At 42.0% G+C, this 22,800-nt stretch overlaps 1 protein-coding gene across 1 annotated transcript in view; it reads right to left on the bottom strand.

Annotated features, from left to right (window-relative positions):
* Nucleotides 1–9,276: 9,276 nt before the first annotated feature.
* LOC140734289 (uncharacterized protein C8orf48-like) overlaps nucleotides 9,277–22,800 on the bottom strand; it is a 121,746-nt gene continuing 108,222 nt past the window's right edge. Inside the window, exons 6-7 of the mRNA XM_073058052.1 lie at nucleotides 14,161–14,313; nucleotides 9,277–9,503 (exon numbers count right to left, since the gene is read on the bottom strand). Coding sequence (XP_072914153.1) covers nucleotides 9,399–9,503; nucleotides 14,161–14,313 — 258 coding nt within the window. The 3' untranslated portion in view covers nucleotides 9,277–9,398. The remainder of the gene's footprint in view (nucleotides 9,504–14,160; nucleotides 14,314–22,800) is intronic.

Below are 22,800 nucleotides of genomic sequence, written 5' to 3'. Positions count from 1 at the left end.
AATGAATGTCGTAGAAATTGCAAAATTACTTTCACTTGTTATTTTTCAAATGGTAAATGCTTTTCCATTACCCATGGGAAGGTCTGTTATTTCAGCAGAATCCTTGGGTTTTGTAGTCTATTGAAACAGATAAGCTTCTGAAGGAGCTTGACAGAATGTTTTGACTCATGGAGGATCTAAAGGAGCCATGGTTTCAGATTTAAGAAACAAAACAATGAGATATATTTTCTATCAGAGAGTCATAAATGTTTGGAATTCTCTATCTCAGAGAGCAGTGTAGGCTGAGTTACTGAAGTTACTTAAGGCCAAAGCAGATAAATGTTTGTACCACAAGGGTACAGAGAAGAAAGCAGGAAAGTAGAGTTGAAGTCAAGATTATATTTGCACTGAAGTACAAAGCAGGTTTTAATGGACCATGTAGCCTAACCCTGTTTTTATTACTCATGACACACATTATCTCAATTTGGAAATATATTAGAAATACATTGTGCTGTATCAAAAAGCTGCTATGTCCAATGTAGCAGCTTTATGGGAGTATGATCAGTCGAGGGACTGCAGGAAATTAAGCAGGCAACACTCCATTATTTTATCAGGCATATTCAGAGGTGGGCATTAAATGGTGGTCTTGCCAACATGAAACATACTGGACAAATAAAAGACAATAGAACAACACTGACTTGATAAAGAGCTTGGCAACAATAGCACCAGACATTCTCAATACTGGCAGGTCCCAAATTAAGCTAATGAGTCTGCAAACAACTTCACTCAAAAGTGCTTTGCGGATAATTCGCTACTTTGTTTTCAGACATCCCTCAATCACAGAAAAGTTCAGAGCACTTAATAGGATACCAAGAACAATGGATAGAGGAAACAAGGATAGAGATATTAATCTGAAGATTGTAGCTCCAGAACTATCCGTGCATTGAGCCAGTGGTATATATTTGGCAACATGGTAAAATCCCAGGTGTGTCTTGTAGACAATAACAACACATAAGTGCAATCCAGCTAATTATGTACTTTCCATCAGGCTACTCTCAGTTATCAAGTGATGGAAGGTATCATGAACATTGGAAACAAACATCACTTAATTACCTGCTCACAGATGCCCGAGCTTCAATTGTATCAGGGCCACGAAACTCCAGACCTCATTGGAGCTTTTCTGAATTTCAGCCATGAACTGAAGTAAAAGTAACTGCTCTTGGCATCAAAGATCCTTGTTGAAAATGAAGTCAATGGGCATTAGTGGGAAACTCTTACCTGGATGGAGTCATTCCAGTTACAGGGGAAAGATGGTTCAGATTGTTTAAGAATACATCTAAATTGAAGAAGATCTTCATGATAGCTTCCTGCCCACAACCATGTTCAGTTGTTACATTAATCACCTTACCTCGGTCATAAGGCGCGTTCCTTTCCCATTCTTACTGGTCCACCTAATTTCTCTCTTCCTTTGTTCACAATTTCCACCCCCATCCTCTTACCTAGATACAATTCCCACCTGATTCCATCTGCACTATCCACCTGGTGTTCTTCTCCTTTAGTCTTACCTTCCTTTCCCCTCTCCCATATGGCTCCACCTGTCCATAATCTTCCCTCTACCCCCTGCCACATCATGTTCTACATAACACCTTCCCAACTTTGTCTGAAACTGTTCCTTAGTTTCCCTCACCAGATCCATCTGCCTGATTCAATTGCCCTATCTGTTTCCATCTATCACCTACCAGCCTCTGTCTTGAAATAGCTTCCTGAAATTGATACCATAGGTTGGGACAGTAGTCATAAAAATATTTGGAATCTGTTTTTCACAAATCCAAGAGTAAGAAAGTCATGATAAATATTTATAAAACATTAGTTCAGCCCCTGTTGGGGTACCATGCCTGTTTTTGGGTACCACACTTTCATAAGATGTGAATGATTCCAGGAATGAGAAATTCTAGTTATGTAGATAAACTGCAAAAAGATGGGATCATTCTAACCTAGAATGGAGAAAGTTGTAAGAAGTTATAAGTATTTAAATCACAATGGGTATTTACAGAGCTAATAAAGCAAAACTAGTGGAGAAGCCAAAAGCTAGGAGGCACAGGAAGAAAATGCTCGGCAAAAGAACCAAATAGAAACATGAGAAAAAATAATGTACTGAGAAATTAGTTAGTGTCACGGGGTTGTGAAAGCAGAAGCAACTGCAGTATTAAAAAAAAGGAACAAAACCATAAAAGAGTATATGAACATGCCATATGGCCCACAATTTTGTGTTGATCAATTTATACTAAATGACCTTCTCCTTTAAATTATCCAAATCCATTCTATTTACTTCACAGTCATGTGTCTATTTAAAAGCCTCTTAAACTCCACCGAACTGCCTGCTTCCATTGATACCTCTGAACAAATACAGTACAAAGTACAAATAAACTACAAAGCTTGGGCACAAAGCAGGAGGTGGGACTCAGTTGGATGAATAGCTGGAACCATTCTGAAGTTATGAGATTCTGAGCTGCAATACATCTCTCCTTAGAGTTATTCTGAAACAATTTGTTAATTTTTCTGACAACTTTTTCATTACCCTGTCAAATGTGCTACCTGTTGAGTTCTTTAATTCGGCATGTCATGAGGCCAATATTATATTCAAATTCACGGAGATGGTACTGACAAAAATACAAGTCTCTGACCTTGCGTGTCTGTACCCACAGTCCCACACAGTATTCTTGCCCTTCTCATATATTCAGGAGTGCAGTGTTTACACGTAACAGTTTAGAACTTGAAACATAATTAAATTTGACTGGATCATCCTTCAGCAACAGGCTAAAATTATGTTTTCAAAACACTGGCATGACAGATTCACTTCAATGTCAAAATTTATGAACCAGCAATTGCTTTGATCAAATGTGCCTTGATGCATGGGATACAATTTTCTGCATGGCGGTAAGCCAGCAATGGAAAGGAGTGACCTGCAAAATATAGTCCAATGGAAAGCTTGATTGACTTTTTACTTGCAGCAGACCAGTTTCTAAACCTGGCAAAACTCATATTATAAGGTTTCACACAATGGTTTTAACACCGAGGGATCTTATGCTTCAATCCTACAGAGAAAGCACTTTTTGACTGTAGAGAGAGGTCTACTTTCATTGGCAAGTTCAATCTTCATTTCATTGATAAAGAATGCACTTTGTAAATAAGACATTCAATGACCCTAACATATCCTACTGTACATGCTTGTACTTACTGAGGGTTTTCGGTCAGGCACTAAACAGGTCATGTCTTCAAATAAACGTGCTTCAAGCCATCAGCTGAGCTATTGTACAGATACAGTATTGGACATAATCATTGCATTTAATAAAAGGCCTAAGGGAAAAACAGGTAAGGTTACATTCTGAAAGTAGCCTTAAAACTCTTAAACAGGTCATGTGGTGTAGCAAATTGACTGAAAGGGAGAAGTGTAAATTAATCAAATATAATTAAGTTAAATCATAGACTAAGAGATTCGGCAGATGCTGGAAATCTTGAGCAACACACACAACATGCTCAAGGGACTCAGGCATCTAAGGAGGGGAATGAATAGTCAACAATTTTGGCCAGGATCCTTCATCAGGACTGCTAAATCAAGCTTAATGAAGCAGCCAGAATGGTTAAATGCTCTAATCCTATTCCTAAATGTCTTCTTGCTATGTTTTAAAATGTTAACATACCACATTACGCAATCCAAATCCTACAGTACTCTGTAGACCTTTTTTTGACAAATACGTTTTATTCTAGTATCATTCCTGAATTTGTGTTAACTCGTCATTGTTTCCTCAATAAGCTTGTTCCAATATTCAAAGGACATTATATCTAACCTGCAGTTCTGTTCGCTATCATCCAGGTTTTAAAATACCTCTAAAATGCAAGGCAAATACGCTTCTTATAGAACAGAAATAATGTGAAGACATCAGTTGCTATAATTAATAAAAAGCTTCAACATATATTCATTAGCAGCAACAAAAAAGACACAAGTGTGATTGCACCTCCTCCTTCGTGTAGGGATTGGAGTTATCAAAATGTAGTAAATCAATCTATAATTGCCATCAATATGCAGCTACAAAAAACTTGCAAACATCTGAAATTGTAGAAGAATGCCAGGACAATTCTTTTAAAGTAAGGCCATATTCAATGACACTCAAACTAAGTCCCTACAGTTCAATAGATGCATGAAGCTCTTCCCAAATGCACGAAACTCATGGGTAATGCTTATAAGAACCTTAATAATATAAGAACCTTAGCCTGCAATTAGATACTATTCCATTCAGGCTTGTCCAGCCTGATCAAACAGATTTGGCACAGAAACAGCACTTAGATTGTATTATAAACTCTTTGTTAAGTACTGGAGACTGTTAGTCCTCTGTTAGCTCTTATAGCTGCTCAAGACAAGTGATTGGGTGAAATTGAAATGCCTTTATCGGTTTCAACTACCCTAATGTCTGCCAAATCCATTAAGCTGGATACAGGCTCTTAATTATAATAAGCTGTCCTTGGTCTGCCTAACATAAAAATATTAAATTAAATTTGGCTATTACCCAAGAAGTCAAAACAGCAAGAGTCGCATTAGGTCATGGAACACTGAAGAATCTTGGGGGTGGTTCTTCATTATAACTAACAATGGTAACCATCTTAACTGAAAGTGAAAATTAAAATGCTCATGAATTCTCCGATGAGCCCAACATGTAGCCATTCTGTACATGATCAAGTTCCATCTAGTCATATTGAAGATTAATGCTTGCAGTTAATTTGTACTTTTCTTCCACTATTTGCTTTTTAATTGTTTTATTATACACATAGTTCAAATTTTGTACACACTTTGTCTGCACTTCCCTTATAAATCTACAATACTTTTGTATGTAAACAGCTTGCAAAGTACATTGTGTTCAGATTATTACAAAAAAAGGCAAACAATCCCAGTACTGCCAGTAAGAAGACTTTCTCTACCCACATATTTACCTTTAGAAAAACAGTGCAGGGGTGTAATTCTCTGTTCTAAATGTCAAATAGTTCCACTTTTATAGCTGTGATATATTTTTAAACTAATTGTAGGGATTTACATATAAACTCCTCTTGGCTAATATTCTACCACAGCGTCTTACCCAAATTTCATCAGTTCAAACCATTAGCCAAGTTACAGTAATTCACATGTACAGTAGGTATTCTCAGTGGATAATGGACAGTATTTTTAATCACAGTGGAGTTCAAATATGACAACAGAATTTTTTTTGAAAATTGCAGATGCTGGAAATCTAAAATAAAAATAGAAAATTTCAGCAGGTCAGCTTGCACCTGTGGGAAGAGAAAGATAATTATTTCTTCAGATCTTAAGACACATTGTCATTACCCTAGCCCATAAAAACATTAATTTTGCATCTTAAGTTCTAGAATGAAGATTATTTGCTTCCACGCCATTTTGTTTGCTCTGAGGGGACCGACGAAGTTAATAGATAGATAGATAGATAGATAGATAGATACTTTATTCATCCCCATGGGGAAATTCAACATTTTTTCCAATGTCCCATACACTTGTTGTAGCAAAAACTCATTACATACAATACTTAACTCAGTAATAATATGATATGCATCTAAATCACTAACTCAAAAAGCATTAATAATAGCTTTAAAAAAGTTCTTAAGTCCTGGCAGTTGAATTGTAAAGCCTAATGGCATTGGGGAGTATTGACCTCTTCATCCTGTCTGAGGAGCATTGCATCGACAGTAACCTGTCGCTGAAACTGCTTCTCTGTCTCTGGATGGTGCTATGTAGAGGATGTTCAGGGTTTTCCATAATTGACCGTAGCCTACTCAGCGCCCTTCGCTCAGCTACCGATGTTAAACTCTCCAGTACTTTGCCCACGACAGAGCCCGCCTTCCTTATCAGCTTATTAAGACGTGAGGCGTCCTTCTTCTTAATGCTTCCTCCCCAACACGCCACCACAAAGAAGAGGGCGCTCTCAACAACTGACCTATAGAACATCTTCAGCATCTCACTGCAGACATTGAATGACGCCAACCTTCTAATGTGGGAACTGCAGACTCTTCTCCAGATAGGACAGGTGAACAAGTAGGCATGTGGAGAGCTTGAGGGGTGTTCTGTTTGTTCCATTGTTTGAGCATGGGTTTCATGTTCTTAATACCATTGTCCATGCTCTTACTCCATTTGGAAAGGTCATAAGCTCGAGATTCCCATAAGTCCGTGTACTTCTTTTAGGAAACTTTGAGCACATCCTTGAATCTTCTCCTGTCTACAGGGTCATCACTTTGTGTGACAGAGCCAGAATAGAGTGCAAACTGGTGTGCAAACATCAATTCTTGCTCAGCATAAATAGAACCTCCACTGGGGTGCTGGCCCAGGAGAAGACAGTGAATTTGGAGGAATTTGCAGAAATAGCATTGGTGGTATCTTTCCATTGCCCTGATGTGCCTATTGTTGCTAGCTCAAATCTAAAATATAGGATAAAGGATCATCATTGGCCAGCAAATCATGTATTTTGAAGTAGGTATAACATTCCAACTGCTGCCCTGTTAATTTGCTGGCCTCGGTATCCAGTAGCTGCATCCAGCAGAGGAGATATTAGAGACCCTAACCCTCTTCTGTCTTACCCTCACTGATTTCACCTTGTCCATGAGACTCATCTTCTGCTCTCTTGACCCCATTTCCAGAAAAATACTAGCAATTTAATTAACCTTCCTGGGACCAATGCCAATTGAATTTCTTTGGACTGTTTCAGTCCCTATACCCTTGTCCTTTAGTTTCTCATAGAGAAATACTAAGCTCAGTTAAGTTCCTTCCTCAAATATAATTTTCTGAGTCTTTTCTACTAGTTCAAGGAAAATTTGGTCACTTTTAGAACTAAGGGACATTTATAGAGTCAGTGTCATGCAGCACAAAAACAGGTCCTGTGACCCAACTGGTCCATGTAGACCAAGATTCCCATCTGAGCTCGTCCTGTTTGTCTGCATTTAGCCAATTTCCCTCTAAGCCTGTCCAAGAACTTTTCCAAATACCAGCTCTTTACTTATAGTGTAACACTCATTAGTTTCCACCTTGTTGGCCTTTTCACACAGGTATCCACATTATTCTAAACAAAAGCACAGTGTAATGCTGGTCCTCACTTCCACCCATTTTCCTACTAGATTGGAGCTAACTTACAGGAAGAATATGAAAATATGAAGAAGTGTGGCTCTGATAGTCCAGAACAAAGGTCAGTGTAATCTCAGCATTCAAGCTACAATTTAAAAAAAGCAAATGCATTTGGAAAGCAAACTACAAATTCTTGACTCATCTGCTGAAGAATACAAGAGGATGGGCCTATCTTTTAATATCTTCAAGACAAAGGTTTCTTATTAACTTGCACTCCAACAATAAGGATTCAGGAAAAATGTGAACCACTTCTCACAGAAAACATAGAACACTACATCGCAGGAACAGGCCCCCTCAGCCCACTACACCTGCATCGACCACAATGCCAATCTACACCAATCCTATCTGCCTGCACATGATCCATATCCCTCTATTCCTTGCCTGTTCATGTGTCCATCTAATGCCCCTTGAAAGCATTGTTGTATTTCTGCCAGCTCCTCCTATATATCATGTCCTGTATTTTAAAAAAAGTGTCTCACAACTCTCCTTTAAATGTTTCCTCTCACCTTAAAACTATGCCTTTTAGAATTTGGTATTTCCACACTGAGAAAATAATATAATTATTAACCTCACATAATTTTATATACTTCTATCAGATTACCTTTCAGACTCTGAAATTTTAATCCAGGCAATATACCAGTGAATTCATTGGTGTAATGGTGATCAGAACTGCGTACAATATGCTAATTTTAGCCTAATAGTTTTTATACAGTTGCAGCAGGACTTTCACTCATACTCACTTCCTCAACCAATGAAGGCAAGCATGCCAAACACCTTCTTCACCACCCTACCTACATGTGTTCTCACTTTCAGAAAAACTACACTTGCACCCCAAGATCTCTCATTAATGATTCACTTGCACTTGACCTCCCAAATGCATCATGTCAAGAGTAACCTCTCAGCAAGGGCACATACCAATGGAAATTTAACCAACTGAGTAAAATATTGCTTGAAGATTAAGGTCTCAAACCTAGCACAAATCTCTTCTTCCACTGGCTTCCAATAATCCCTGATCTCCTATATGTTTCATGAGATTTAGATTGCCTACAGCAGGCACCTTAAAACAAGGGAAGTCCCAGTAAAATCTTCTGGATCTACTGGAAGAGTAAACAAACTATCACTGGTGTCCTTCTCAGGCCAACTCTAACACTGCGATCCTAATTACATTTAGTCATCTCTGTTGGGCTGTAGCATATTCACAAAACAAAGGCTCTGCTCAAAATCATCAATGGACATGAATGATTCAAGAATGTTTGGAAATTCTCCTGAGAAAACACAACATCCATATTGACTCCTCAGAATCCTTAGTCTACGACTGCTTACAGAGGAGAAGAAGCATTTAGAATGTCTTTGGATATCTTAAATCCATACACAACAGCACTTACAAGCCCGATACAAATGGGGGCAGGAGATCATCACTTCAGTAGCTACCCTGCTTCCCACCCTTACGGCATCTCCTTTGATGGAACAGGTTATACTTCCAGTAATGACTTCAACAGTCACCTCAGAATGCAATGAACTGGAGTGGAAGCAAGTTAAAGCAAGTTATCTTCAGGATGCCAAAAAAATAAAAAAGATGAAATAGACATTGCAAAACCTTTCTACCTGAAGGGACAGATGGAGAAATAGCACAGGGTGGGAGGAAAAATAAATTGGCAATGTGAACTTGAAGCAGTGAGAGCATATGCAATAATATGCTGTGAGATGTTGTTGTGAGATGCTTTGAAGTATAAATAGTGTGAAGTAGAAGATAAAACATTCTAATGAAATACAATTTCTAATGAAGGAACTGAAATTCAATTTCATCACTTGCTTATAAATATGACTTCTCTGCTGTTTCCCTCTCAGATTTTTAAACCCTATCGAAGAGATATCACAGCTACTGTTTTCTTCATCTAAGCTGCACAGAGTTCTCTTGATACAAGCATGAGCAAAATCCTCATAGTTCTTTGCCATTTTATATCCCATTGAGAGCATTTTTATTGCTTAATTATTGTACTAGCCAAAATTAACAAACACAGCACTGACCCGGCATGGAAATGCTGCCCTTCTAACATTTATAAATATGTCCTGCTTTCACCATCTAGACTATGTGGCAAGTGATGTTGTTGTCTGATGCAGGATTAGTTCAACAACCTTTATTTAAGTGTTTGGAAAAGATGACTTTGGTTCAGTAACCATTTCTTATTATACTTTGACCATTTTCAAAGGTCTTCTTGCTTTGACAGGTTCAATCATTACATCATTATTTTAGATTTATTTTATCAAATAATCTCTTCCAGACTAGAGAAGCAGCATCGGAATACTTTGGAAGGCTGCTGTGTATTTCTCCAATCAATGTAATTCCATCCTACAAAAGAAACAAATGAAAGAGCAAAATTAAGGAAAACTTACAAATGATGAAAACGTAATGCAGATCAGCCAGTATAATTATATGAAAAAAGGAAATATTATGACATTGCAGCTACATCTTTCCTTTGAACTTAGGCAGGCCTGGACAAAAACCAGAATCCTAATAAGAACAGCAGTTTGTTCACATGATACAATGATAAAATCTCTCAAACCTTAAATTCTGATACAGAGGTATATCTAAAATATTAGTCTGTCACAGAGATAGATACACATCATACCTGTTTTAAACATATAAAGTATGCCAGAGTCCCTAAAACACTGAAGGTTTCCCTTTACCTGCTGCAGAACAAAGCAAGTGACTGACTGATAATGGCCATCCTTTACCGGATTCATTTTCTGCCCTGGATGTGCCGCTGGAGTCACAGCTGGCACCAATTATTATATAAATGAAACTGACAGACCAATTTTGCAATCTCCATCAGCCAACTTTAATGCATATTCTTTCGGGATATTTACTTTACATACAGTATGCTAACCATATATAGTAAAACAACCAGATTTTCCTTACAAATGCTGCAAAGGCAAGAATTTAAAGATAAGTAATTCTTCATATTATTGAATCAAAACAAGTACTCTCTCTCATGGGAAGACGAATGGAGCAACAGGTTTGGGCTTCATGCAGCTTATGAGACTAGAGCATAGAATTCATCAGAAGGCCTAAATCAGTTTAATTTACCACTCTTATCATTAAGCTTTAGAACCCTACAAAACTATAGTGACTTAGTATCACCAACTATTGAAGGGATGAAATTTCATGTTCTGGAAAATAATGAATCTATGATTTGCAACACGAGTGAATCTGCAGATGCTGGAAATAAATAAAAAACACAAAATGCTGGCAGAACTCAGCAGGCCAGACAGCATCTATGGGAGGAGGTAGTGACGACGTTTCGGGCCGAAGCAAATCTATGATTTGCTATTGTTTCATATTGATCTGTTGCAGGTTTTGCCTGCAATGCAATGCTTATTGATCAACCCTTGGCTGTGGTGAAGGCGGGATCCAGTTTGGTTTACTCTCTGTGCCTCCATTCAGTTGGAATTAAAAAACAGTACAGACACTAATTTATGAGCATGCAGAGGCAAGGGTGATTCTGCAGAGGTATTTTTGGATAGGCAACCGAAGAACGTAGCCTTATATCTTTGGTTTCCTCAACTATTCCCTCTTGAACCAACACTGAAAAAAATCACTGAAAGAAAATACTGGAAATAGAATATCAAATAACATTGAAAATATAAGGTACAGCTTTTACCAAAAACAAAACTTAAAATCAACTGAGAAATCAAGAGTTTTCTGTTTCATCAAAATAAGAAAAATATTTTTGTTTCTGGTAGGCTATTGCTAGCTAGCCGTTGGGGATTGGGGCTGTGTAAGGGGGATGGATGGTTAGAGGTGGGCATCACATTTTTCTGAAATAACAAATCGGGAGTGTTGAAGCAGATCTCCCTTCATATATGGTGTGAATCATCATTCACTTTTGAAATTCCAGCAGTTTCTAGAAACTGTGAACCACATTTTGTAAGGGAAGGAACATGACATGGATACCAAGGAGAACGAAATAACAGAAAATGTGATACATCAGCTCACAGCATTTGGGCTGCTTCAAGTCCATATAACCACTTCAAACAACTGAGTTTGCTACAACCAAAAGAAATTCAGTTAGTCGTATACACGTCACTCGAGTAAGATTTTGCTGCAGAAGAATGTGAAAAGGTGTGAATCAGAAGTTACAAAATGAATTGGACAGTCTAAATAGTCAGTGATTTAGCATAGACAATGTAAACAATCCAGGTGGTCACTTTTGCCTTTGAAATAATAGAGGATGACTTTGGAAAGGCCCAAGAATTTTCAGTGCTAAATAATTAAATCCAAAACAGACCATTAAACTAGCAAATGATAAAATATGCAGCTCAAACCATAGAACATAAGCCAGAGGAATTTGTACCTTGACTGCTGCATCCAATTCAGAATACTTCAGAGGAAATTGAATCACTCAGTTCAGATAGTAGTACAGAGAAACAGAACTGCTCCTTAGTTTGAGATGTCTATGTTAAGAGGTAAGACTTTGGCTTTGCAAAATGGAAAGGTGACATTTCAAAGGTAATTTCAGAGTTGGTTAAGGAATATAAAATGTGCAACTGATTAGGGATAGGATTCAAATTAGCGAAAAACAAATTTTTGATTTGTGTTCTGAAACTTTAAAGTAAAGTGTAATCAATCCATGAAGCAGTGAGTGAGAAAACCTTTGAATTCCATAAGAACCAATTATTTGTAGACATTTGTCCAATGTCAGGACTGTTTGGAATGGATAAACTAGAATGGATTGAAGAGTCCAATATTTCTTTACTTTCCACTGAAATTGTGATGATGAATGAATCAAGGATGAATGACTTTTGCTATCCTTTCCTGGTCACTCATTTTATATATTTTTTGTAAATAGGAGATGGGTATTACTGACAATTCAGAATTCATTCCCCATTCCTAACTGCCCTTGAGAAAGTGGTAGCAATCCACATTCCTGAACTACTGCAGTACTTCCGATAAAGGTACTTTCAGAATGTTCAGGGCAAGAGACTACCGTTATTTAAAACCAGTGATGATAAAGAGGTGGCAATATACTTCCACATCAGGATTCAAGTTTCAAAATTGTTTAATGTCATTTCCAGAACACAAATGTAAAGGAGAACAAAATAATTGTTACTCCAAATCTGATGCAGCCACAAGAAGAAACACGATAAGATAAAGAAGACAATAATAAAAAAACACAATAAATATAAATACATAAGATAGCTTATATATAGAGACTGATTGTATATTCATAAATTAACACTAGGCACAGAAATATCGTACATACAAGGGCACTCTGACAGGAAATAATAAATTAGTGGTGGTAGGGTGGAGGGATGGTTAAGTGGGTGGAGATGTTGATTAGCCTTACTGCTTGGGGGAAAGTAAGTGTTTTTGAGACTGATAGTTCCGGTGTGGATGCTACAAAGCATCCTCTCTGATGGGAGTGGGACAGACATTCCATCAGCAAGGTCAATGAGATTCTTCAGGTTGTTACCAGTGCTTTTCTGGTGCCTTTCTGTATACCTGTTCTTGATTAACTTGTAGGCTGGTGCAGGTGATGCATTGAGCTGTTTAGACTACCCATTGTACAGCCTCCCTGTCTGATACCGTGCAGTTTGCATGACGTGCGGTGATGCAGCTTGTTAGGATGCTTTTCTCTACACATCTATCGAAGAACATGATCACTGATGTCAGCCTCCTCAGAAAGCAAAGGCGTTGGTGAGCTTTCCTGATTGTGTAAAATGAGTTCTGGAACCATGGGAGATTATGTGGGATGTGCACTCCCAAGAGTTTGAAACGGCTTGCAGTCTCCACTGCTGTGCTGCCGATGTAAAGGGGGATATGAGTGGTGTGAGTTCTCCTGCAGTTAATAACCGTCTCCTTTATCATGTTGACAATGAGGAAGAGCTTATTTGTCTGGTACCAGTGAGTAACTTGGAGGGGAAGATGGAGATACAAGTATTTCTGAAATCTGGTGCTCCTACACTTTTCGTTGGCAAAACTTGTAGATTTGTGAGGTATTATTGGATTAACCTTGCAAAGTAACTGAAATATATGTGCTGGGTGAACAGATTACAGCCAGTGATATAGAGAATGAAGATACTGGATGGGATGCAAATCAAATGGGCAGCTTTGGACTGGGTGCCAATGATTTTATTCAGAGTTGTTAGAACTGCATTAATCAGGCTCTGTGGGAAAGGACAAAATCTAGATCTAAATCACAGAACATCAGTGGGTAGTTCCAACAAGTAGTTCATAAGGTAAAGGGAATATAAGCCTTTATGGCAAAGGGGTTGGAGTTTAAGAATAGAGATGATTTGTAACGTTTGTGCAGTATGCTAGTGAGGTCACATCTAGAATATTGTGCACAGTTTTGGTACTCTGACCAAAAAGGGATAAATATGGTAGCATTGGAAACATTCCATAGGAGTTTAACCAGGCTAATTCCTGGATGAGAGGGTTGTCCTGTTTAGAGAGGCTAGACAGTTTGAATCAGTATTCTTTGGAGGTTAGAAGAATGATGAGTGACCTTATTTAAGGATATAAGATCCTAAGGGAGCTTGACAGGATTGATATTGGGATGTTTTCACTAGTGGGAAAGTCACAAACAAGGATAACTGGCAATAAGGTAAAAGGGCTAGTCATTTAGAACAGGCATTTTGAAACTTCTTCGCTCAATGGATGGCCAATGTTGGGAATTTTCTGCCTTCAAGAGATATGGAGGCCAGATTATTAGATATACTTAAGGTAGAGACAGATAAATATTTAAACGATCTAAGAACTAAGGGTCATGAGGAACTGGCTCTAAAGCGGAGTTGTGGCCAGCATAGATCAGGTATGTTCATAATAAATGGTGGGGCTGAGTGGCGTACTCCTGTTCTTCTTTTCTCATGAATCAAACCTGGGATTTTCTGATTTGTATAGCTCAGTGTCACCACTTCTAATGATAGAAGAAAGAAAACTGTTCTTAAAAGACAGAAATTGATGAGAATATGCAAAAAAGCAAACAAAATATAAAGCTGTGTACCTTGGTATAAATATGTTCTTCTATTTTCTCCTGTAGAGAAGCTTCTTCCAATTGTATCTGCTTGACACGGAAAAAATTGCGTTCTGCCAGTTTACTGATCTCTTTCAAGCAAGCAGCACATCTGGAGGGTTGGTGCACATTCGTCTGAACAATCTATGATCAACATAATAGGCAATTAAGTAAATAGGCAAGATCTTCTACCACTTTCTTCTTTACTGATTCACTGTTTCACAAGCACCACTGAACTTCTAACTATACAAACAAGTACAGTTCAGTGTGCAAGGGCAGTCAGTAAACTATTCAACCACCAGAGGTATTGCTAGCCAACTGTCCACATATGCATTCACCTACCAGTAGGTCTCAATAGATAAACTTGTAAATCTGCTAAATTGGTTTATCATTGTCACGTGTACCAAGGTATAGTGAAAAACTTTGTTTTGCATGCCATCCATACAGATCATTTCACGTTAACACACTGAGGTAGTACAAGAACTAACGAAATGCAGAATGGAGACACAAGACAGAATGCAGATGGTGGAAATCTGGATCAACGCACACAAAATGCTGAAGGAACCCAACAGGACAGGCAGCATTTACGGAAAGAAATGAACAGTCAATGTTTCAAGCTGAGACCTTCGGAAGAGAGCAGAAGTCAGAACAAAAGGGTAGGGGAAGGGGAAGGGGAAGGAGTGCATGCTGGCAGACAAGTGAATTCAGGTGAGAGGGTGGGAGGGGGACAAGGAGTAATGCGAGTTAGGAGATGACAGGGAGGAGGCAAAGCACTGAAGGAGGAGGAATCTGATGCAAGAGGCATTGAAGTGGGAGTGATGTAAATGTAGCTAGATACAATTAGAATATAAAATCTTGGCTGATTACCTTTTATCTCAATGGTGCTCCTTTGCATATGTTTTAATTGTTAAATCATATGAGAATGACATGTGGAAATCACAGGTGGAAGGAGAAACTGAATATATACATCAAGCCTTATAATCTATTAAATATGCTATGAAAATCATGCTGTTAAGGTGAAACTAATGGGCCTAAAAACAAATCAGATGGCCCAACAAGCCAAAGCTCAAAGCACATTTATGATCAAAGTGCGTACGCCTGAAATTCGTCTTCTTGCCGGCAGCCGCTAAACAAAGAAACATAATCGAATTCACAAAAAAACCCACAAAGCAAAGATGGTCACACATCCAATGTGCAAAAAGAACAAGTCATACAAACAATAAATAAACAAATAACACAGAACCTGATCTGCAGAGTCCTTGAAAGTGAGTCCACAGTAACAGAGCCAGTTCAATGCCGAGGTGAGTGCTGTAGTTAGTTCAGCTCTGAGGTGAGTAAAGCCTCACAGAGTAGTGAGCTGAACACTGATTTCTCCTTCGCCCTCGGTCTCAATTCTTTTAATGTTTTAATCAGGCTCAGCGTTTTAATCAGTCAAACGTCAGTTAGTTTTCTGCTCTCAGGCCATGCCACATCAATCCAGCCTGGAGTCCGCTCCAGCAATGGCCACCACGACCGTACCTGCATTCTCAAAAGACCAATTCGCCAAATCCTTCAGGATACCGCAAAAACGCCAGGTCGTACAAACGAATCAAAAGCACAACTTGCAAAGGGCAATTATAGGCTGTGGATTAGTGACTGTAGTCCAGGAAAAATATATTTAATGGAATAGTCAATAGTGTCTTGACAGCACCATCTTGAGAGGCCCTTGGGAGGTATCGTGGGATTCAGCATCTCTGATCCATCTCAGCTCATGTACTCTTGTTGAGAAGAAGTTACAACGTGTTTAAGTTATCATGTATGTAATACCCCAGTTAACTTAAATGGGTTGAAACTTTAGTTAATATATTGGTCCAATTTTTAATATAATTATTAAACACAAAAGTAAGCATTGTGGCAACCCACTTTCTGCGCAGGCGAACCGGCTCACAAATAGCCAGCGTGCGGGGGGAGACTTTGGTAATGCACCTCTGATGTCATTTCCGCCCGGAGAGGGCAGGCACTAGGGATTAAATGCCAGTGCCGCGAAGTTTGAAGAAACTAGTCTCGAAACAACTTACCAACTGCGTGTCGTTATTTCAGCGCTGTGTATAGCACATCGCTACATTGGTGACCCCGACGGTCCAAACGGGATTTGGACCAATGAGGACCGACTCTTCATCTGTTCATGCAGTTTTACTAAAACTGCCGACTTTCTGGACGCTGCGACCACGCGTGTGGTTTAGCCAAGCAGAAGCCCAGTTCCAGATTCGGCAGATATCTTCTGATTCCACGCGTTACTATCACATGGTGAGCGCCCTTGACCAGGAGACGACCGCCCAGGTTGCGGATTTCATACAGTCACCCCCCGAAGAAGGCAAATATGAAGCATTCAAAGCGCTGCTCATTGGGACCTTTGGCTTCTCACAGCTTGAGCGGGGTGCCCGCCTGCTTCACCTGGACGGTTTGGGAGACAGGCTGCTGTCAGCATTAATGAACGAGATGCTGGCCCTGGCTGACGGACACAAGCTCTGCCTCATGTCCGAGCAAGTGTTCCTAGAGCAACTGCCCGAGGACATACATCTGCTGCTGGCCGACGCAGATTTCAGCAACCCCCGGAAGGTGGCGGCCCGGGCAGACGTGCTGTGGAAAGCCAAGAGGGAGAGCGTGGCGTCCGTCGATCAGATTACCAGGCCACGTGCCCAACAGCGGACCAGACCAGGCCCGGCAGGGGGGCACACACAACACAGAGGCAGGAGTGGGGAGGCCAGTGAACAGTGGTGTTTCTACCACCAGCGGTGGGGCACAAAAGCCCGCCATTGTCACCCACCCTGCAAGGGCCAGGGCCAGCTGCAGCTAATGACTATGCCAGCTGGCCACCAGGACAGCCTCTTGTACGTCTGGGACAAACAGTCGGGACGCCGCTTCTCGGTCGACACCAGAGCGGAAATCAGAGTCTTGCCCCCAAAGGGGTACAACACCCGCAACAGGAAGCCAGGACCCACCCTGAGGGCAGCAAACGGCAGCACGATACGGACCTACGGCAGCCGCACAGTGCAGTTTCAGTTCGGCGCCAGCCGGTTCACGTGGGACTTCACACTGGCCGCGGTGGCCCAACCACTCCTGGGGGCGGACTTCTTGCGAGCTCACAGCCTGCTGGTCGACTTGCAAGGGAAAAGACTGGTACATGCCGAGACTTTCCAGACGTTCTCCCTGGGTGAAGCCAAGTTGCCGGCCCCACACCTGGACGCCATCACGCTGTTGGACAACGAATTCACCAGAATCCTGGCGGACTTTCCATCGATTCTAGCACCGCAGTTCATGGCAGCCATGCCCAGACACGGGGTTCAGCACCACATCCCAACCAAGGGACCACCCCTCCACACCCGCGCACGAAGGCTCCCCCCCCGGAAAAGCTCCGCCTGGCGAAGGAGGAGTTCAAGAGGATGGAGGAATTGGGGATCGTACGGAGGTCCGACAGCCCATGGGCCTCTCCCCTGCACATGGTGCCCAAAGCAGCCGGGGGTTGGAGACCATGCGGCGACTACCGCAGACTGAACGAGGCTACAACTCCAGACCGCTACCCCGTGCCACACATACAGGACTTTGCAGCAAACCTGCACGGGGCAAGAATCTTTTCCAAAGTAGACCTCGTCCGGGGATACCATGAAATCCCGGTGCACCCTGAAGACATCCCCAAAATAGCACTCATCACCCTGTTCAGCCTGTTCGAGTTCCTCCGAATGCCGTTCGGCCTGAAGAATGCTGCACAGACGTTCCAGCAGCTAATGGATGCGGTGGGACGCGACCTGGACTTTGCATTCATCTATTTAGACGACATCCTTATAGCCAGCAGTAGTCGCCAGGAGCATCTGTCCCACCTCCGCCAGCTCTACTCCCACCTGAGTGATTTCGGCCTCACGATCAACCCAGCCAAATGCCAGTTCAGTCTCAATACCATCAACTTCCTGGGCCACAGGATTACCAAAGACGGGGCAACACCTCTGCCCACCAAGGTAGACGCGATCCACCACTTTGCCCGACCCAACATGGTCAAAGGCCTGCAGGGGTTCGTTGGTATGGTGAACTTCTACCACCATTTCCTCCCCTCAGCAGCCCATATCATGCACCCTTTGTACACCCTGATGTCGGGTAAAGGCAAGGACATTACTTGGGACGAGGAGGCCGAGGCCGCTTTCGTTAAAGCCAAGGAAGCCTTGGCAGATGCCGCGATGCTGGTGCACCCCAGAACGGACGTTCCGACCGCCCTCACGGTGGACGCATCCGACACAACAGTCGGTGGGGTGCTGGAGCAGCTCATCGAGAGGCGCTGGCAACCCCTGGCATTCTTCAGCAAGTACCTATGACCACCGGAACTCAAGTAGAGTGCTTTCAACCGGGAGCTGTTGGCACTGTATCTAGTAATCCCACATCTCAGGTACTTCTTAGACGGCAGGCTGTTCACCACGTTCATGGACCACAAACCGTTGACCTTTGCGTTCACGAAGGTGTCCAATCCCTGGTTGGCTCATCAGCAGCGACATCTGTCCTACATCTTGGAGTACACAACGGACATCCAGCATGTCTCAGGAAAGGACAACGTCGTGGCGGACGCACTCTCCAGACCAGCTGTCCAGGCCCTGTCCCTGGGGGTGGACTATGCAGCACCGGCGGAGGCGCAGCAGGCAGATGACGAGATGCCCAGCTACAGGACCACAGTCTCGGGTTTGCAGCTTCAGGACTTTCTCGTAGGCCCAGGTGAGAGGACCCTCCTGTGCGACGTGGCTACCGGCCAACCTCGCCCCATCGTCCCGGCAGCCTGGAGGCGGCAAGTTTTCGACTCCATACACGGTTTGGCGCACCCATCTATCAAGACAACCATCTGGCTGGTCTCCAGCAAGTTCACGTGGCATGGACTTCGCAAGCAGGTCAGTGAATGGGCCAGAACGTGCGCGCAGTGCCAAACAGCCAAGGTGCAGCGACACACTAAAGCCCCGCAGTTCGAACCCACCCACCGGAGGTTCGACCACATTCATGTGGATATCGTGGGCCCCCTACCAGTGTCCCGAGGAGCACGGTACCTCCTAACTATGGTAGACCATTTCACGAGGTGGCCAGGGGTGGTCCCGCTCACCGACACATCTGCCGATTCCTGCGCCCGAGCACTGATTGCAACCTGGGTAGCACGCTTCGGGGTACCGGCCCACATTACCTCCGACAGAGGCGCCCAGTTCACCTCCAGCCTGTGGTCGGCTGTGGCCAGCCTGTTGGGAATGCAGCTACACCACACAACTGCCTAACACCCACAGTCGAACGGACTGGTGGAACGCTTCCACTGTCACTTGAAGTCAGCTCTCATGGTCCACCTGAGAGGGCTTAACTGGGTGGATGAGCTTCCCTGGGTCCTGCTTGGAATTCGCACAGCGCCCAAAGAGGATCTGCATGCCTCGTTGGCCGAGTTGGTGTACGGCGCACCCCTGGCCGTCCCAGGAGAGTTCATACCAGCCCCAAGGGGGCAAGAGGAAGAACCCACAGCAGTCCTGGACAGGCTACGCGAAAGGCTCGGCAACCTGGCCCCCGTACCAACTTCACAGCACAGACGAACCCCGACCCATGTACCCAAAGACCTGCAGAACTGTAAGTTTGTGTTTGTATGAAGGGGCGGACACCGGGCATCACTACAGCGACCGTACGAGGGGCCGTTCAAGGTGATCGACAACAACAGGTCCACGTACGTTCTGGACATTGGGGGGAAAGAGGAGGTTTTCACGGTGGACCGACTCAAACCAGCCCATGTGGACTTGGCGCAGCCAGTCGAGGTTCAGGCACCGCAGCGCAGAGGCAGACCTCCCAAACAGAGGCTGATGCAGACTGTGGACATTGGGGGGTGTATCGCCGGTTCTGGGGGGGGGGGTTATGTGCCAACCCACTTTCTGCACAGGCGAACCGGCTCACAAATAGCCAGCGCACAGGGGGAGACTTTGGTAATGCACCTCTGACGTCATTTCCACCCGGAGAGGGTGGGAGCTAGGGATTAAATGCCAGCGCCACGAAGTTTGAATAAATTAGTCTCAAAACGGCTTACCGACTGCGTGTCATTATTTCAGCGCTGTGTGTAGCACATCGCTACGGTATTTGAAATTTTTCACTTAGTAATATTTCTATGTCTATGAGGATAAGTCATAATTCTTCAAACATCTTCATTTCAAGAAAAAGAATTAAGTGATAAAGAGAACCATAACTCAATAAAAAATTTTAAAAATAGCATAGATTCCAACATTTTCATTATGGTAAAGATACAACAACTTAAAAATGAAAAATTGCACATACAGTAAGGCAGAACACTAAATTTTGATCTTGCTTTGTTTTAACCTGTTCTTTCCTATTTCTACAGCAAGATCCTTGACACAAGAAAGAGTATGGGCAAACAAAGCAGAGGACAGGTTCCAAGAACAATTATTCATGGAATGTCAGATCAGCTTATACAAGATGGAAGATAATTGGTGTTACATAGAGCCTACAGCACAAAAAGATATCAGTTGGCACAATGAGCTAGCGTCTCTATTCCAGATCAGCCCAAAAGCATTAGAGAAATGATGTGTAGGTTACAACACAATTCACTACTTTTGTACAATTCTGCCCATGCCTCGGTTGTCTTTTTACTTATTCTTTCCTATCCTTCTATCCTTTGTTTCCTTTAATCGATATTTTCAGCCTCACTGTAAATCCAGCTGACATGCTAAACACTCATAGAACTAAGGTGTAAATTTAACTGTTTACACATCAGGAGCTGGCATCACATACTGAGGCTTCATATAAGTGACCTTCACATATTTAACTAGAAACTTTGTGGAGATATCTTGTGCATTAAGAGCAATAATTATGCCCGTTTTAAAGCAATCACAGAACACCATTGTAACAAAGATTTTAAAGTTGGAGAGGGTGAACAAAATGAAGCAAGGTCACTGAAACAATAATTGTGAAAAGTACTTTGAGAATTTTCCACTGGAACAGGAAAAACTGAAAGCAGAGCTAATGGAGCATTTTAAAATTGGAGAAGTCTTTGACAAATTGATAGAAATTTAACCAGTACATACCCATTGTTGGGAATAAACAGTATTTATTGTTCTTCAGATTTCCCTTAATTTCCATGAGACATGGCCATCAAGTTGGTGTTAGTGAAAATTGGAAAATGTGTACTAGTCCCTCTGAGGCATCAGTGATCGTGTGTACAAGGAAAACAATTACTTTCTAGAAATAAAATGATGAAGCAGTACTTCTGAGGGATCTATACAACTCCATTTCAATAAAACTAAAACATAATTGATAATGGGATCTTTCCATGTGGATTGTAAAGTCTGTCTTTGTTCTATAGTAATGCTGATGTATTAAAGAATGGAGACACACAAGCATGCACAAGAGTTCAGTGACACACCCCAACACCATCCCAACAATTTTCATTGATATATGGATGACCCTCATCATCCAATGACCACTCCTACAGAAGCCAGCTGCAATGTCATGAGGCCTCTGTTACACATCTGAACATTCCTTTGGCACATTTCTCATCTTCATACCCACCATTGAAATTCTCACAAGTACTATTCCCTCCATCCCTAAACCAGAACCATCCACTTTTAACTATTCACCCTGTACCACAATTGCTACTCATCTAATCCCTAGCCCTAATCTTTCTTATCGGTTGTCACACCTGATATTAACTTCCTCCACCATTTATAACTGCACCAATCCCCCCATTAACTGCTGACCCCACACAACTGCACACATTGGTAATAAGAGCCTCCTTGACTACCCTTTCTATCCGTCAACTATCACCCTATCAATCAATCCTTACCCCTCTGATTCTTAACCCGCTGGCCCAAATTGTGATCTTCCCGTGTCCTTCATGGTGGCAGAGGTTATGGGCCTATAAGTTACTGTCAGAATAGCCTAGGTGAGCAACTGTAGTTCATTTTGCACATGGCACACATTACAACTACTTCGGCCTTTTTTCCTTGGAGTGACGGAGGAAGAGAAGTGACCTGATAGAGGTTTTATAAGATGACGAAAGGCATTGATCGTGTGGATAGTCAGAATCTTTTTCCCAGGGCTGAAAAGGCTAGCATGAGAGGGCACCGTTTTAGGGTGCTTGGAAGTAGGTACAGAGGAGATATAAGTTTTTTTACGCAGAGTGGTGAGTGTGTGGAATGGGCTGCCGGCAACGATGGTGGAGGCGGATACGATAGAATCTTTTAAGAGACTCCTGGACATGTACATGGAGCTCAGATAAATAGAAAGCTATGGGTAAGCCTAGGTAGTTCTAAGGTAAGGACATGTTCGGCACAGCTTTGCGGACCAAAGGGACTGTACTGTGCTGTTGGTTTTCTGTGTTTCTACTTCACAGCTGTAATGAAGGGAATGATTATTTAGCATGGTTGATAGGATGCTGATTAAATGGGCTACTTGGTTCTAGATGGTGGTTAGATTCTTGTGAGTTATTGGGGCAAGTGGAGAGTATTTTAATCACACTCTAGACTAGTGGTCGCCAACTCATCGATCGCGATCGACTGGTCGATTTTTGAGACTTCCCCAGTAGATCCCGAAAAAAATGAAAAATAAATACAAAAATAGTGCTAAGAGATTGTTTCCGGGTTG

Source organism: Hemitrygon akajei, chromosome 10 (assembly GCF_048418815.1).
Source record: "Hemitrygon akajei chromosome 10, sHemAka1.3, whole genome shotgun sequence".
Lineage (NCBI taxonomy): Eukaryota > Metazoa > Chordata > Chondrichthyes > Myliobatiformes > Dasyatidae > Hemitrygon > Hemitrygon akajei.
Note: the sequence above shows the minus strand (reverse complement) of the source record. Positions and strands in the feature narration are given on the sequence as shown.